We start from the raw sequence: 15,239 nt of genomic DNA, 5'->3' as shown, positions 1-15,239 counted from the left end.
TAATCTTTTTTTGTCATGGACTCCTTGGGCAGTTGGATGAAAGTTAAGGATCTCTGATCAGAATGTTTTAAAATAATGTTTCATTTGTTGAAAGCAAACGGTTTATTTTAAAGTAAAAAATAAAATGCTACAGATGGCAAAGGAAAGCAATTATATAGACTGACTTTTGTAACTTTTTTTTCTATCCAAGTTTACTAGATGCCCTGAAATGTCTCTGTGGGGCCTCTCAGAAGTCGGTAGACTCAAGGTTTAGAACTCCTGCTAAATGTACATCGACTGCTTTTGGTTTTACATTTGGATTCGAATCCTTTTATACTTTTCACCTAGTTCTGATGTATTTATCTTTAACGCCGTCATGAAAATAATTCTGATATGCGTTCTACAGTATTTCAGAAACAATGACCGCCGGGATTCATGGGATTTAGAGTTGCAAAAGATACTTAATTCTAACTCTGGGGTTGTCAACATGGAGTCCATGGTATAAAAGGGATTCAAGAATAGATTTCAGGGGAATCCATGAACGTGGGTGAGAAAAAGTTATATTTTTATTTTACCTAAAGTCTAACTGAAACGTAGCATTTCCTTGAATTATGAGTTGAAAACCAGATTAAATTGCAGAAGGGAGAGAAGCAGACAAACAGGATCTTATCATTTCAAAACATGTTATGTTGAAAATTGTTATTACGTGTAATTGGGGAAAAATATTTAAAAAAAATGATGAGTTAAAAAAACCCAACCATTATTCTGAGAAGGGACTCTTAGGTTTCACCAGAATGCCTAAAAAGGTCCATGAAGGAAAGAACGCCGAGGACTCCTGCTCTAGCCCAGCCCCCTCCTCTTAAAAACGAAGACAGAGACCTCAAGAAATGACCTTGTTTGCCCCAGGTGGCGCGCGCGGCCTGGGCGCGGAGCTGGACCGGAAGCCCCGCTGCTGGCTTCTCGTGCGGGGCTCTTTCCACTACCTCACGCCGCCGTGGCTGTAAAATGCCGTTAAAACCCGTGTGGGACGCGCCGTGCCCGGGGGCCATTGGCAGATGTCATACCTGGTACGGTTTGGGCGCTGGCTTCCGTGGCGATGGTGGGGAGGGCCAGGGGCTGCTGCTGGCTCGAGCTCACTTCCGGCTCCGTGCTGAGCGGGGGCGACAGGGCGACCTCGCAGGACGGGACCTGGTTGGGGAGAGGCGGGAGCAGCTCGTCGGAAGCCGCCTGCTCCTCCTGGCCTGGGATCTGCAGGGCAGACAGAGGAATGCTGATCTGTTTGTTAGACGTGGACGTGCTCACGGGCATCTGGATGGCCACCTGCTGGCCGGCCCCGTGGCTGCCGGACAGGCCTCGGTTGGGCGAGGCCAGGGAGACCTTGATGGGCTTCTGGACCGCCTGTCTGGAGAGGATGGGCGGAGAGGCGGAGACGCTTTGGAGGTCCAGCTCTGTGCCGAGGCCGGGGGCTAAGTGGGGCGCCGGCTTGGCCGGCCCGGCGTAAGAGGGGCCGGCGTGAGCCTGCGCTTTGGGCTTCGCCATCTGCGTGAGCGAGAGTGTGGGGCCGTCCACCCCTCCCGTCAGCTCGGCGTTCGCCACAATGTAATAGTCTTCGGGGATCTCCTGCTTGATTTTCTTGATGATGACGTCGCTGCTGCTTTCGTCGATGACCTGCGCTTGGGTGCTCGAAAGAACCGCCGACGGGCAGAGGCCGGCTCTTTTCCGGGCGAGGCTTTGGGCTCTTTGGGGCTGGTGCTCAAAGTCGCTGTCCTCGTCGGTCACCGAAGACTCACAGACCATGTCAAACAGGGTGGCTTCGTCTTCGTATTCCTCCACCGCTTCGTCCAGTTCCGAAGGCTCGCTGCAGTACGAGAAGTCGCACGAGTCCCGGGTCCTGTTACAGTCCAGCTTCGCCTTCCCCGGCCTCCCCGGGTACCGCTCCACGGGGCTGGTCTGTGTCTCGGAGGGCACGCCGATGATGCTGGGACTGTCCGAATTGAAACTCCTGTTGTCCTGGAAACAGACCCTCTCCTGGGAGCCAGCCCTGCACGTGGCGGTCAGGGGCCAGTGATAAGCGTGACCCGCGCTGCAGCCCCACATGGCGGTCAGGTTGCCATGGGAACCTTCAGAAAGCAAGTGTTTCAGATTTGGAATGAGGCTACAAATGGTCCCATGACTATGGGCCCAGCTGACCAGTTTTGAAAGATTTTCTGATGAGGTATGAAGGCAATCCTCCATGTTACAGGATCAGCAGCTTCTCTCCTAGAGGGGGGGAAATCAAAATAAAAGTTCATTATTACCTGAAACTATCATTTTCCCTCTACCGAGTTCCTTAGTTTTGCCATCAAAAAAGAACTTACCATCGATCACACATAAGACTATTAAAAAAAGTGTGGGAAGTTTTTATTCTGAATAAAGAGAGATAATCGTGACAAAATTTTAAAGTCCACACAACTATACCAATATTATCAAAGAAGTTATGCTCCAAAGATAGGCATGGTTCAATTTAAAATCTTCATTGCCTGAGGTAAAATAAGAGAGGAAGTATAGAAAGCATTTTAGAATATCACAAAATGATACTAACTGAAATGCTTAAAAATTTTTAAAACATAAAGTTGAGAGACTGGAAGATAACCAAGGGCAGTTGTCTAGAGTTAGGGGTGGGGAGAAGAGCCCAGAGACATCTTCAAAAACAAAAGATGGGAAGCAAACCAGAATGAAGAGAGTGCTTTTTCCCTGCTTCAGGACCTGGAAGCAGCTGATGACACAGACAATGGAGCACACATACTGCTCTGTTCCCTGACAGAGCTCTCAGGCTGTTAGATTTCATCTTGGACTCATTGGGAAAGCAGACAATTATTGAGGGTGATAGGGTAGGAGAAAGTTCTATTCCTCTATATCAAGGATTCTTAACCTATTTTGTATCATGGACCTCTCTGACAGTCTAGGGAACCCCATGGATCTCTTTTAGAATGTTTTTAAATGCATAAAAAATAAAATAGAATTTTAAAGGATTTTTTTTTTTGAGAATGGTTCTCTCTCCCTTGCCCAGGCTGTAAATGCAGTAGCCCTGATGGGTCCAATCCAACTGCTAATTGGTCTAGAAGCCTGACCTGCCTGGTTTCTAACCGGGGTTGGTTCATCTCACTTTAATCCCCTGCTCTCTGGGATTCACCAAATCAATTCTGGGCTTAGTGTGGACCCCCTGATTAGAGTTAGACCTATTATAGCTAGGAAACCCCAAACTTATGTATATCTACCAGTGTCCTCTATGCCCAGCCAGTTATCAAAAATTTTTAACTTAAATTTTTTCCCCTAAAATTCATTTTTTAAAATGTGTATTTCAAATGCTCTCCCTTCCTCTAGTCTATTCCACCCCCATCCCCACTGAGAAGGCAAGCAATGCTACCCATCATACATTTGAAGTCATACAAAAAATATTTCCATTGCCAAAAAAAAAGCAAGAAAAATAAAGCAAAGAAATGCTTCAATTTGCATTCAAGAGTTTATCAGTTCTTTCTCTAGAGGTGGATAGAATTTTTTTTATCATGAGTCCTTTCAAAAAGTGAAGGATCATTATGTTGATTAGTGTAGGTAAGTCTTTTGCAGTCAATCATCACTACAATATTGCTGTTACTGTTTATAATATTCTCCTGGTTCTACTCATTTCACTTTGCATCAGTTCACAGAAGTCTTCCTGGGTTTTTCTTAACTCATCCTCTTCATCATTTCTTATAGCACAACAGAATTCTATCATAATCATAAACTTCAACTTGTTCTGCCATTCTTCTCAATTTCCAATTCTTGCCACCATTAAAAAGAGCTGCTATAAATATTTTTGTACACATAATTTCCTTTCCCTTTTTCTTTTATCTCTTTTGGATATAGATGTCATAGTGATATTGCTGGGTCAACGAGTATGCACAGTTTTATAGCCCTTTGAAGATAGTTCCAAATTGCTCTCCAGAATCAATTCACAAGCCTATCAACAGTGCATTAGTGTGCTTCTTTCCCCCATATCTCTTCCAGCATTTTATAAAAATATTTTTTATAAAATGAGTTCATGGACTCTAGTTTAAGAAATCTAAAAAGGAAGCCTTTTATTTTTTTTTTAATTTAAGGAAGCCTTCCATTTTCTCCCTCTTCTTTGCAAACACTTCCTGAAATTTCTTTTTCAGGAAATTTTTGTTCCACAATTGGAGATAAAATGCAAATTCAATACCAGACAACTCAAGAAACTGAAATTTGCCCAGTGTCATCAGCTTGATCAATTTGATCAATCAGAATAAATGACAGGATAAGCAATTCTTTTCCTGGGTGTTCTAGTTGGTAAGAGAGCTTGAAAAGGAAGAACAAGGTATAAGATATAGGGCAAATCAAGCAAGACAACATAGGACAACCAAAAAGGAGAAAAAGTCACAGAAAAGCAAGACAGAACTTCACACAACTTGGTCTAATGCTGTGCCTTGTTTGTCATTAAGGCTGATGATAAACAGAAGCTGTAAATGAGAGACCTTTAGTTTCTACAATATCTTAGAAACATTTTGGTTGTGTACTATAACACAAACTAATGATGCTTTATATAAATAGGAAAAATGTGTTTTTGTTTTTTTCAAACTTGGTTTATATGATTATAAAAGAGCTAAATTCCAAGGGGATTCATTCATTGAGGTATCACTATAGTTGAAAAACAAATTTATTTCAGAAAATAAATCTCAATATGCCAAATCACTAAGTAGACTACATCATTCATTTTTTAAATATGTCAAACAAAAAGACGCGGAGATGAGGGTGGGATGGGAAAGGTTTTATCAATGAAAAATTAACTTTAAACTAATTACCATTTATAAAGGGAATTCAGAAAGTATTATGCAGTTCTAAACTTCAGTAGTTTATGACATTGTACTTTCAGTGACATGAGAATATCATTTAGTTCTGCCCAAATACCATGATACAATAAAATAATGAGATAATAATGAAATAATCAGAACCTTTAATACATTTGAAGGGAGATGTTGGCATATGTTCTATACTTTGTTTTTGCATTTACTCAAATATTTATCTAAGTTTCATTTGGTTATATGATCCAGATAATCTCTTCTGTTCAACTTGGCTCTTTGATTTAAAATGAACAGTCTACAATCAGCTGCTTTTAAATGACAACAGTAAAGGAAGAGGATAACATAGAAGGTGGAAGAAGATGGAAATATCACCCTTAATGATAACAATTCCCAAATTTAGGTTTATAAAAGAAAAAAAAGGTACCATAAAAAATAAGAAATTTGAAGTACTCAAAGTGGCTAGAAACTAATTTACACACTTGTAGGAAGATGGTAATCAAGAAATATAAAAATAAGGCTTTATCTGTGGCTGAGGTAGGGGTAGGATAAGATCAGATGCTATATTCCATTTCTCTTGGGAAGTGTCTGATACTTCCTCAGTTTCTTCTTGCATTTACCTGGGACAAATAGGAGGCTATCTGGTAGACAGGAGGGTGGGGGTGGGAGAATGAACTAGGAAACAGGAAATCTGGGTTCTAATTCATTCTTTGCTGCTAATTAATCATGGCAACTGCCTAGCCCCAAAAATGTGTCAGAACAGTCCACTGTGACATGGGTTGGAAGGCAGGAGTATGCTACAATAAAAAAGCCTGTACTACGACACCAAAGTCTTGGGTTCCAAAGTTAGTTCTGCTAATAAAGATATTTCTAATGAAGTACTGAGGCAATCTTGTGTGACCCTGGACATCTCTTCTACTCTACAGTGTTCAATTTCCTTATCAAATGAGATATTTAAATTACATGATCACTATGGTTCCTTCTCCCTGTTAATTATTTATGTTGCTGCTGTTGTTGTTGTTGGAGGGTGGGAGGGGAAACTGAGTCCAACATTTCCCCAAGTGTGAAGTAGAAATGTGGAGGCAGATCCCACTACTAATCAGTTTACCCCTCCTTAGGTAGCCTGATGACCCAAGGAGTTCACCATATTGATGCTAGAGTTAATATGGACACCCAATGGACAATATAGTTTTGCTACAGATCAAAATTTAGGAGCTCAAGAGATCCATGAGCCTCAACCCTTTTAGGAGTAGCCTCACTCCGCCATGTCCTATTTATATGTGGGGTTTTTTGTGTGTTTGATTTAACTTTATAGGTGGAATAGTAGAAAGAGCTCTAGGCCTGGAGTCAAGATGCTCTAAATTCAAATTTGGTTGTAGACACCTACTAGCTTTGTTACTATGGATAAATCATTTAACCTCTATTTGTTTCATTTTCTCATCTACAAAATGGGAATAATAATAATAAAAGCAACCAGATTTATTATGACGATCAAATGAGGTAATGATTATAAAGCATTTGGGATAATGCCTGGCACATAGTTGGCACTATATAAATAGTAACTATTATTACATTATTTTTATTAAGTTTTTGCCCCAAATACCACAAAGAAGAATAAACAAGAACCATATGAATATGTATTGAAAACCATTTGGTATTTTTTCCATTCAGTAGAGATATCTAGAAAGGTACAAAAAAAATTTAAAGTTGCTCTGTTAATCTTTAATCTTTTTTCCTCCTTTTGCACAGAGAAAGAGAGAGGAAAAAATGTACCTAATGGACACAACAATAAATAATACTGAGGAGAATAAGTACAGAGTTGATGCAATGCAAATACTACTTCATCATGCAAGTTTTCTGTTTAACAAGTTTCTTATATTACCTATCTTTAGTCATTAAACAATGGACATGCTGTTTTCTTTAGAAACCAGATTTCTTGAAAACAAATTTTAAAACAATAAGCAAAACAGAGCAGAAGGCAGATAGCTTTCTATTTCAAAAGAGGTCTTGGAATTTTCTTTGCTTGACTATACATATTCCTTACAAGAGGAAGCTTTTGTTTTGTGGGAGGACAGTTCAGGGGTGAAGGGAGTTGGGGAGAAGCAGAGATGTTTAAAAAAAGAGTCAGAAAAATACCAAATGGAGAGCAGAAGGTGTTCAGGACAAGACATGGATAAGCAGAACAATATTGGTATTCTCATGTTAAATATAACATCTACTTTAAAAACAAACTATATATAATAGATTTATGGTTTCACATACAATCTTTTGCAGCTCTTTGTATAAGGACAAATTTATGTTTGTTGATGTTTGTCAAGTATTTAAAAAAAAAATTTTGGAAGGGAAAAAAGTTCCTTTAGTAAAAAAAATCATCACTTGGTAGTCATTCTTCTCTTTGTACCAGAGGGATCTCTAGATGATAGGTATGTTTCCATCACTTAGTAAACACTCACTTTTCTAGTTCGGTATTATTTACTAAAGCTCACACTGTAGTAACTGCCTTTGAGAACCCCTCGGTGGGGCAGCCTTCAAGACTAGAACTTTCTAGAAAAATCGAACAGCCAAAAGAACAATGGGAGAAGGCATGGTAGATATTGACATGAGGCCAGAGGTGACCTGTATGAAAGAAACCATAGTAGACATTAATGAGGACATGTATAACTAGAATATAGGGCAGATCAGTTAAATGGAAAGAATAGAGATAATCCATTAGGCAATTGGTGCCCAATATAGCACAAGAATGAGATCAAGGAGATCAAGGACTCTAGAAAGCAGAATATAACTTTCATAGATCACGAACTACTTTTTTCCTCTACTAAAAAAAATGACAAAATGAGAAAATATTGAAGAAGTGTGATCAGGGAGTCAGCAGTGTCCACAAAGGGGTAGGAGGAAACAAATAAGCATTTACTGACTATGTACTATGGGCCAGACACTGTGCTAATTATTATCTCATTTTATCCTACCTTGTAGGTAGATACTATTTATTATCACCATTTTACTGTTGAGAAACTGAGAAAGACAGAGGTTTAATGAGAGAGAGCCTGAATCACAAGGCTAGTAAATACCCAAGGCCATATTTGGTCTCAGGTCTTCCTGACTCCAGACCCAGGACTCTCTCTACTGCATCACCTAGCTGCCGCCATCAAAACAAGACTTCTGGCAAAGCAGCTGAGTAAGGGTAGTCAAATAATCAATTGACAAGCATTTATTGTTCAGTTACTTTTCAGTCATGGCTTGACTCTTCAAGATTCCATTTGGGCTTTTCTCAGCAAAGTGATTTGCCATTTCCTTTTCTTATCTCATTTTACAGATGAAGAAACTGAGGCAAACAAGGCTAAGTGACTTGCCCAGGGTCACAAAACTAGTGTCCGAGGTCAAATTTGAACTCGAGCCCTCCAGAATTTTATCCAGCTGCTTAATCGTTTATTAAGTACCTACTATCTAGCAAGAATTAAGCTAGGTAATGGGGACAACAGTGAAACAGTCCCTGCCCTCAAAGACCTTCCAGTCTGGGTCAGACATGGGTAGTATAAAGAAAGTTCTTAAGGCCATACCACCATGCCATTTTAAGTTTTAATAACTAAGGCTTTTGGGACACCTTCCATACAAAACCTACAATGGCAGACATCACAGAGAGTCTGGGGGAGGAAAGCAGGTGTAGCCAAAGGAACCGGGATGGGCTTCATGAAGAAGGTGGGTCCAACAGGGAGAGTCTTTAAGGAACCTGGGGGCTCCCAAAGCCAGAGCATCACATCCCAGGCTGGGATACAGACACTGCAAAGGCAGGGAGGGGAAGAGACTCTAGTTATTAAAGAGAGAAACAATGAAGCGGAACCTTCGGAATCCTAGAAACTATGTTTCCAGTCATGGCAACCATAATCAGCTTGCAGATTTTTTTGGTAAAGTCTCTCTTCAAAGAGAAAATTATATTAGACTGTGGCAGAAGAGGGGGAAATACAAAAATAAAAACAAACAAAAAAGAGAACTTTGAGAGCAAGACTCCAGGATTGGTGGCTTCATTGGTCAACATTTTATTCTCTTTGAGTCACTTTAGGGGCTCAATTTCTTGTCCCAGATGATGGAGAGGCAAGACCAGAAAGAACACACTAAATGTTATCATAGTAACAGAAGCAGTATTATCCCAAGGCTAACCTCACACTTAAAGGTAAATTACATTATGTAGATCTGATTTGTGGTCCCCACCACCGCCATCACTACACACATATCCTACCTACCCTCTCCTCTACTGAAAAGCATCTCTAGCTCCTGAGGAGGCACAACTCAGGGCATTACCCTTATCAGATCTTCCCCCAAAATCAAGGACAAACAACAATTCAAAATACTTTCTTCATTCTGCTACCTTCTTCCCATTTCTGGAAAGCAAGGAAATACTGGCAATACCCTTACCATGACATAAACACGCTGGCCTATATGGTCGGAATATGTAGGTAATATAACAATATAGGTCTGAATCTCAGCAAAGAGGTACATTCGGGAAAAGAAATAGATCTAAAAATAGGCAATTGACATGGCTAATACAAAAGGAAGTGTGTTTGTTAACACAGAGCCAAGGAACAGGCTGGTAGAACTGCCACTAGAAGTCCTATAAACTTGATCAATTTTGTTAAAAAATCAACATGTTCCCTTCCTAATGTCTAAACCACAGAGAGAGGGAGGGATGGCCAATAAAAAGATTTAAGGAAGAGAGTGAGAAATCAGATAATCTGATTTTCCATTCAATTGATCAGAATTTTTACTAGTCTGGTAAAAAGAAGGCTATACCTATCATACTCTAATAGTCGTATTAAAAGGGAATGTTGTATGTCTAGAGAAGAAGATCAAAATGTATGGTTAAATACCAATGATAGCTCACATTTTTATACCAACCTAAGTGCTTTATATATAATAATATATAATAATATAATATAATATTATATCATATAATATAAATTTATATTATATAACATATAATATAATAATAACTATCATTTATAGAGTACTTTAATATTTGGAGAACACTTCCTATGCATTATCTCATTTGATAGATGACAAAGTATAATGATAATAACTACAATAACTCTGGGAGATAAGTGCTATTATTATTCTCATTTTCCAGATGGGGAAACTGAGGTATAGAGAACTAAGTGCCTCAAGTCACAGAACTATTGTCTGAGGTAGAATTTGAACTTGTCTTCTTAATTTCAATTCTATCATGCCTCTAATAATACCTTTAATGGTTTTATTTTCCATGGCATTTAATCCTTGTAGGATTGATATTAAACAGAAGGTATGGGTTAATAAGAAATAATTAAATAAAAGTATAAAATATAACTATCAAAAGTATAAAATTACATAAATAAATGAATAAAAAATAGAGGTATAAAGTACTAGACTATCTCAAAGTGGTCATGATCCCAGGGAAGCGCCAATGATAAAGCAACATGGTACCATGGAAAGGGCTGTGGAACTGGAATCAGAAAAGCCAAGTCTCAAATCTTTGCTCTGCCATTGCCTATCTTTGGGGAAAATCACTAGGGGTCTGCTTGAGTTTTTTTTTTTACTTTTAAAAATGAGGCAAAGCTAGACTAGATCAGTGAGGTCAAACTCAAATAGAAAAGGATCCCTGCGGGCTACATATTGACTTAAGACAACCAAGAATTAACATTGTCTATGGATATATATTTTTTAATTTTGTTAAACATTTTCCAATTACACCATAATCAGGTTCAGATATGCTTTAGGAGTTTTGCTGGCCTGCAGGCCTAGGGGATGGGAGTTTGATACCCCTGGACTAGATGGTCTCCATCTATAATTATATGAAACAGATGGAGAGGCAACGTGCTTTAATAGATAGAAAGCTATCCTCTGAATTAGGAAGACCTGAATTTAAGTTCTGCTTCTGACACAGACTAGCTGTGTGAGCCTAGGAAAGTAATTTAACCCCTAAGACTACTGGTTGATCTGCATTGGTAGAGAGATTTTCCTTCCTGGAAGATACCTACATTGAGAAAATCATAGGTTCAGACCAAATCCATATGAAAATGAAATTGATGCAAAGAAATTTTGGTGTGATTTGTTCCTGCTTGGGAAGCTACAGGTTAAACTTCTACATCAGAGAAAAATAGCAAACTATGCATAAAAGAGATCTTCAGTTTCACATAAAACTTCTTTTTCCTTCCTACAGTGTATACGAAAGGTAGCTAGGTGATATAGTGGATGGAGCACTGAGCTTGGAATCAGGAAGACATCTTCATAAGTTCAGATCCAGCCTCAGGCACTTACTAGCTATGTGACCCTGGGCAAATCATATGGCTGATCAGAGTGACCCTAAGCAGATCACTGAGCCTATTTGTCTCAATTTTTCATCTATAAAAAGAATAGTGAGAAATGGCGAACCACTCAGTATCTTTGTGAAGAAAACCCCAAAAGGGCTTATAAATAATTGGATGAGTGAAAAATGAATGAAAAATAAGCTCTATAAGGAAACACCCATTTTATTTGGTGCTTGTTAAGTTCACAACTTTTAAAATAACAATAAAAAATAAACAAATAGAAATTTTAAAAGCAAAAATAAATGGAAGAAACAAACATCATTATATTATGTCTAAATAAAAATAATGTATCTCTCAGTCAGGAAATAATTATTAATCACATACAGTATGAAGGAACTGCATTAAGCCAACAGTCAATTAGTTTTGAGACTGAATCAACAAACTTGAACTGCAGTGATCTTGCTCAGTGCCTAGAAGTTTTCATCTTTTGGGGGGAGTGGTTGGGGACAGGCAAAGTGTATGGGTAGGGAAATAGAACTTTTTAGTGTCATCTTTTATACTATAAAAACCCAATTATTTCTGTAACATGGCAGGGAAGTGAGGTTGGGAGGTGGGGAATGGAAGGAATCCAGCAGACATAATTCAAGTATATCTACCATCACAACTTTTTTCAAGGAATACCTAGAGAGGTTTCATGAAATTCAGATGGGAGTGGGAGCAAGAAATAATCTAAAAATTTCTGCCACTTTAGTTGACGGACCCGTTGACTAGTACAGCTAGAAAGAAAAACAAAAAATCAGAAATAAATTTGACCATTTTATAAGAATAACTTTTTTTTTCTGGTCCTCTATTTATTTTACTAACTACAGCACTTGGGAGAACAGAAGGAGCACACTCTACATTTTTCCATATTCTACTGCCTTGGGGCAATCTATCCAGCATCCTGAATATTGAAATTTATCTGAGTAACTGGGGTGTTAAAAGGCTTTAGCAATGAAAAAATTATTTTAAATCCATAAAGTATGAAAATATAGGAGGAAGAAAGGATTCAATAAGAACATCATTATGGAACATCACTACAGAAGGAAATTTATGGCAAGTCAGAAAGTGTGGAAAAATCCCAAGTTTTATAAAATAGCTTTGGATTCACAAAGTATTTCTGTGTGAACTGAATACATTAGCGAAATTGTTCAAATGGGGCTTACAAAGAGGCAACTCAGAACTCAGAATTTTATTTCATTTCAATAGGGAATATTATTAGTTTTCAAATGATCACTTTAATTTTGCAATTACATCCTTTCAAAAATATCATCATATATAACAAAGCATATGAGATGTTTAAAATTTTATTGATATCTTTTGTTTTTATATCACTTACATTTTGCAATATCCTTCCCCCAGAAAGCCACACTTTATAATATATAAAGGAAGGGGGTGGGGGGAAGGGACAGTTGAGCAAAATATTACAACCAATCCATCAACCGAGCCAGAAATTTTATGTAGTATTTCATGCTCTGACTCCCTGCCCTCTGCAAAGAATGAAGGGAAGTGCATTCTAATAGGTATTCTTGAGGTAAGCAGATGGAGTCTTTAAAGCATTTTAAAACTAGGAATTCTTTTAACTGCAGTTTTTAAAGCCATCACTTCAATACTTGTGAAAATAAATTATTTTTTAAAAGAAAATTTCTGGACTGTTTTATTTGCCCTGAAGTTCACTGAAATGACATTGAAACTTAAAAAGCTACCTTAAAAAAGTAATGAATTCAGTAAATTCCTGATAATGCCCCAGTATTAGCACCATGAAGTCCATAATATAAAATCCTGTCTATGTGGGCATAGATAGGTGCCTGCTTTCTCAGATTTATTATGTCCACATTTAAAGAACTATTTAATATTATTCAAAGCCAGAATTAACTCATTCTGGCACAAGTAGAAACTACTTCAATTGCTTCTCTCTACCTTCTAAAAGTTATTCCCATCAAATAGCATGTTATAGGCACCTTGTGATGATGGATTTACTCATTCTGTTTCATCCTCCTTAGCTTAAGGCTTCACTATAAAATAAGCCTTCTTCCAAAACACATTCCAAAACTCAGAAATGTCTAAATTATTATTCAAATGGTTGATTTCCATCTAGTCATTGGTAGATCAGTTAAGTGAAGTCTCCAAATTTGAATCATCCCACATATGGCAGAACTACCTATATGGGCACCACCGTGATTTTATCTATAATTTATCATAGGGAGGACCCTCAATTGTTCTAGACCAAATAGTTTGTGAATGCCTTTAGGACAGCTTTTGGTCTCAGCACTCCTTAACACACTTAAAAAATTACTGAAGACTCCCAAAAGCTTTTGTTTCTGTGGGTTTTATCTATTTGTATTTGTAGTATTAAAAATTAAAACTAATCAATTTTAAAGTATTTATTTTAAGAATTTCAAATACTAATAATAAATCCATTACATGTGCAGTTAAGTGGCACTGTGGATAAAGCACAAGACCGGAATCAGGAAGACTGGTCTTCATGAGTTCAAGTCCTGCACACGTCACTTAACCCTGTTTGCCTCAGTTTCTCATCTGCAAAATGAGCTGGAGAAGGAAATGGCAAACCACTCCAGTATCTTTGCCAAGAAAACCCCAAATAGACACAGAGAGTCAGAAATGACTGAAACAACAGGGTAACATAAATAATATATTTTATGAAAATTTTAATTTTCCCAAACAAAAAGATTTAGTGAGAAGAGTGGCATTGTTTTAAACATTTTTGCAAATCTCTTTTTAATGTCTAGTTTAATAGAAGACAGCTGGATTCGCCTATCTGCTTTTGCATTGACTCTTTTGAAATACTGTTGTTTTGGTTGAAGTCTGCAGAGAAAATCTGTGCTCACACAGATTATGTAGTTGGAAAAGGGAGAAATATTAATAGACAAACAGCCTATTAAACAGGGTTGTTAGAAAAATAGTTTTGACCTTGTAGACTCCCCCAAAGCCTCAGGGAACCCCAGAGGTCCATGGATTGCACTTTGAGAACCGTTTCTTTAGAATATCACCAGCTGTCAGTGCCTCAGGATTTATGTGGAGGTTCAGGATTTCATTCCCTCAAGTCCTCATAGCTGTAACTGGAGAACCCTGCTAGGTAGGGGCATTCTAGTAGCATACCATATAGTGGGGGAGGGAATTTAATGAAGGAGGGTGAAGTGGGATTCCTTGAATTGCAGGGTCCACTATCTGATAGTCAGGCTAAAGAGGCACTGGCTGAAGGATACAGTCCTAGTGGACTTTGTGGCACAGGTTCTTTGCCACCAAACCCTATGGAAACCTCTGGAAACAGACCTTCCTCTTCCCACACAACACTAAGGACCTGGAATCCTGATACTCAGAGAAAGCCATTCAAAGGGGATCCAGTGGGGCTGCTTTTATTCTCTCTCTAAGGGTTTATTTATTTTATTTTATTATTTAATTTTATTTATTTAATTTAATTAGTTTATTTATTTATTTATTGGTTTTATTTTTATTTTTAATTTGATTTAATTTATTTTTTATTATAAAATAAATTTATTTATTTAGACCCTTCCCTCTCTATTCTCCCTTTCTGCGGCTCACCCAACTTTTCTTACTGCAGGCTTTGAATTCTTCAACAGCAGTGTACAGGGACCTTACACAGTTGGGACACTGAAAGCCTAGGAAATCTAACAAAGAAATCCTGCCAAGAAACCTTGTGTGCATGAACTCCAGGCAGCCCAAGCCCGGGGGAGAAGAGGATGCCTTCCTCAGGGCTGGGGAGGGGCTGCTCCCTGCATGCCCCGCACACCACTCCTTCTCTAAGTGCTTGTTTGGTCCAAGAGCTGCACTTCATCCTACTCCTAGGTGTGATGCTGTGGGGGGTCCTGGGGACAAAGCCTCCTCAGGCAGTCTGCCAGGGCTCAAAGAGTTCATAAACATTTCTTAAGCATGGTGCTATTTGCTCAGGATATAGAAAAAGGCAAAAGACAGTCAAGGAATTCAGAATCTAATTAGAAGACACCATGCAAATAACTGTAAACAAATGATATATACAGGATTTTGTTGTTCAGTTGTCTCAGTCACGTCTGACTCTTCATGACCGGATTTGGGATTTTCTTGGCCAAAATACTGGAGTGGTTTGCTATTT

General features: G+C 38.4%; 1 protein-coding gene across 3 annotated transcripts in view; it reads right to left on the bottom strand.

The window, feature by feature from the left end:
• Positions 1-15,239, bottom strand: part of KIAA1958 (KIAA1958 ortholog) — a 238,271-nt gene that overhangs the window by 92,446 nt on the left and 130,586 nt on the right. For all 3 annotated transcript variants that reach the window (XM_056806615.1, XM_016423852.2, XM_016423849.2), the window contains one exon: positions 1,044-2,238. In XM_056806615.1, coding sequence (XP_056662593.1) covers positions 1,044-2,214 — 1,171 coding nt within the window. In that variant the 5' untranslated portion in view covers positions 2,215-2,238. The remainder of the gene's footprint in view (positions 1-1,043; positions 2,239-15,239) is intronic.

The sequence above is a fragment of the Monodelphis domestica genome, chromosome 7, assembly GCF_027887165.1.
Source record: "Monodelphis domestica isolate mMonDom1 chromosome 7, mMonDom1.pri, whole genome shotgun sequence".
In the NCBI taxonomy this organism is placed as follows: Eukaryota; Metazoa; Chordata; class Mammalia; order Didelphimorphia; family Didelphidae; genus Monodelphis; species Monodelphis domestica.
The sequence above is the reverse complement of the archived record's forward strand: the minus strand, read 5'-3'. Positions and strand labels throughout refer to the sequence as shown.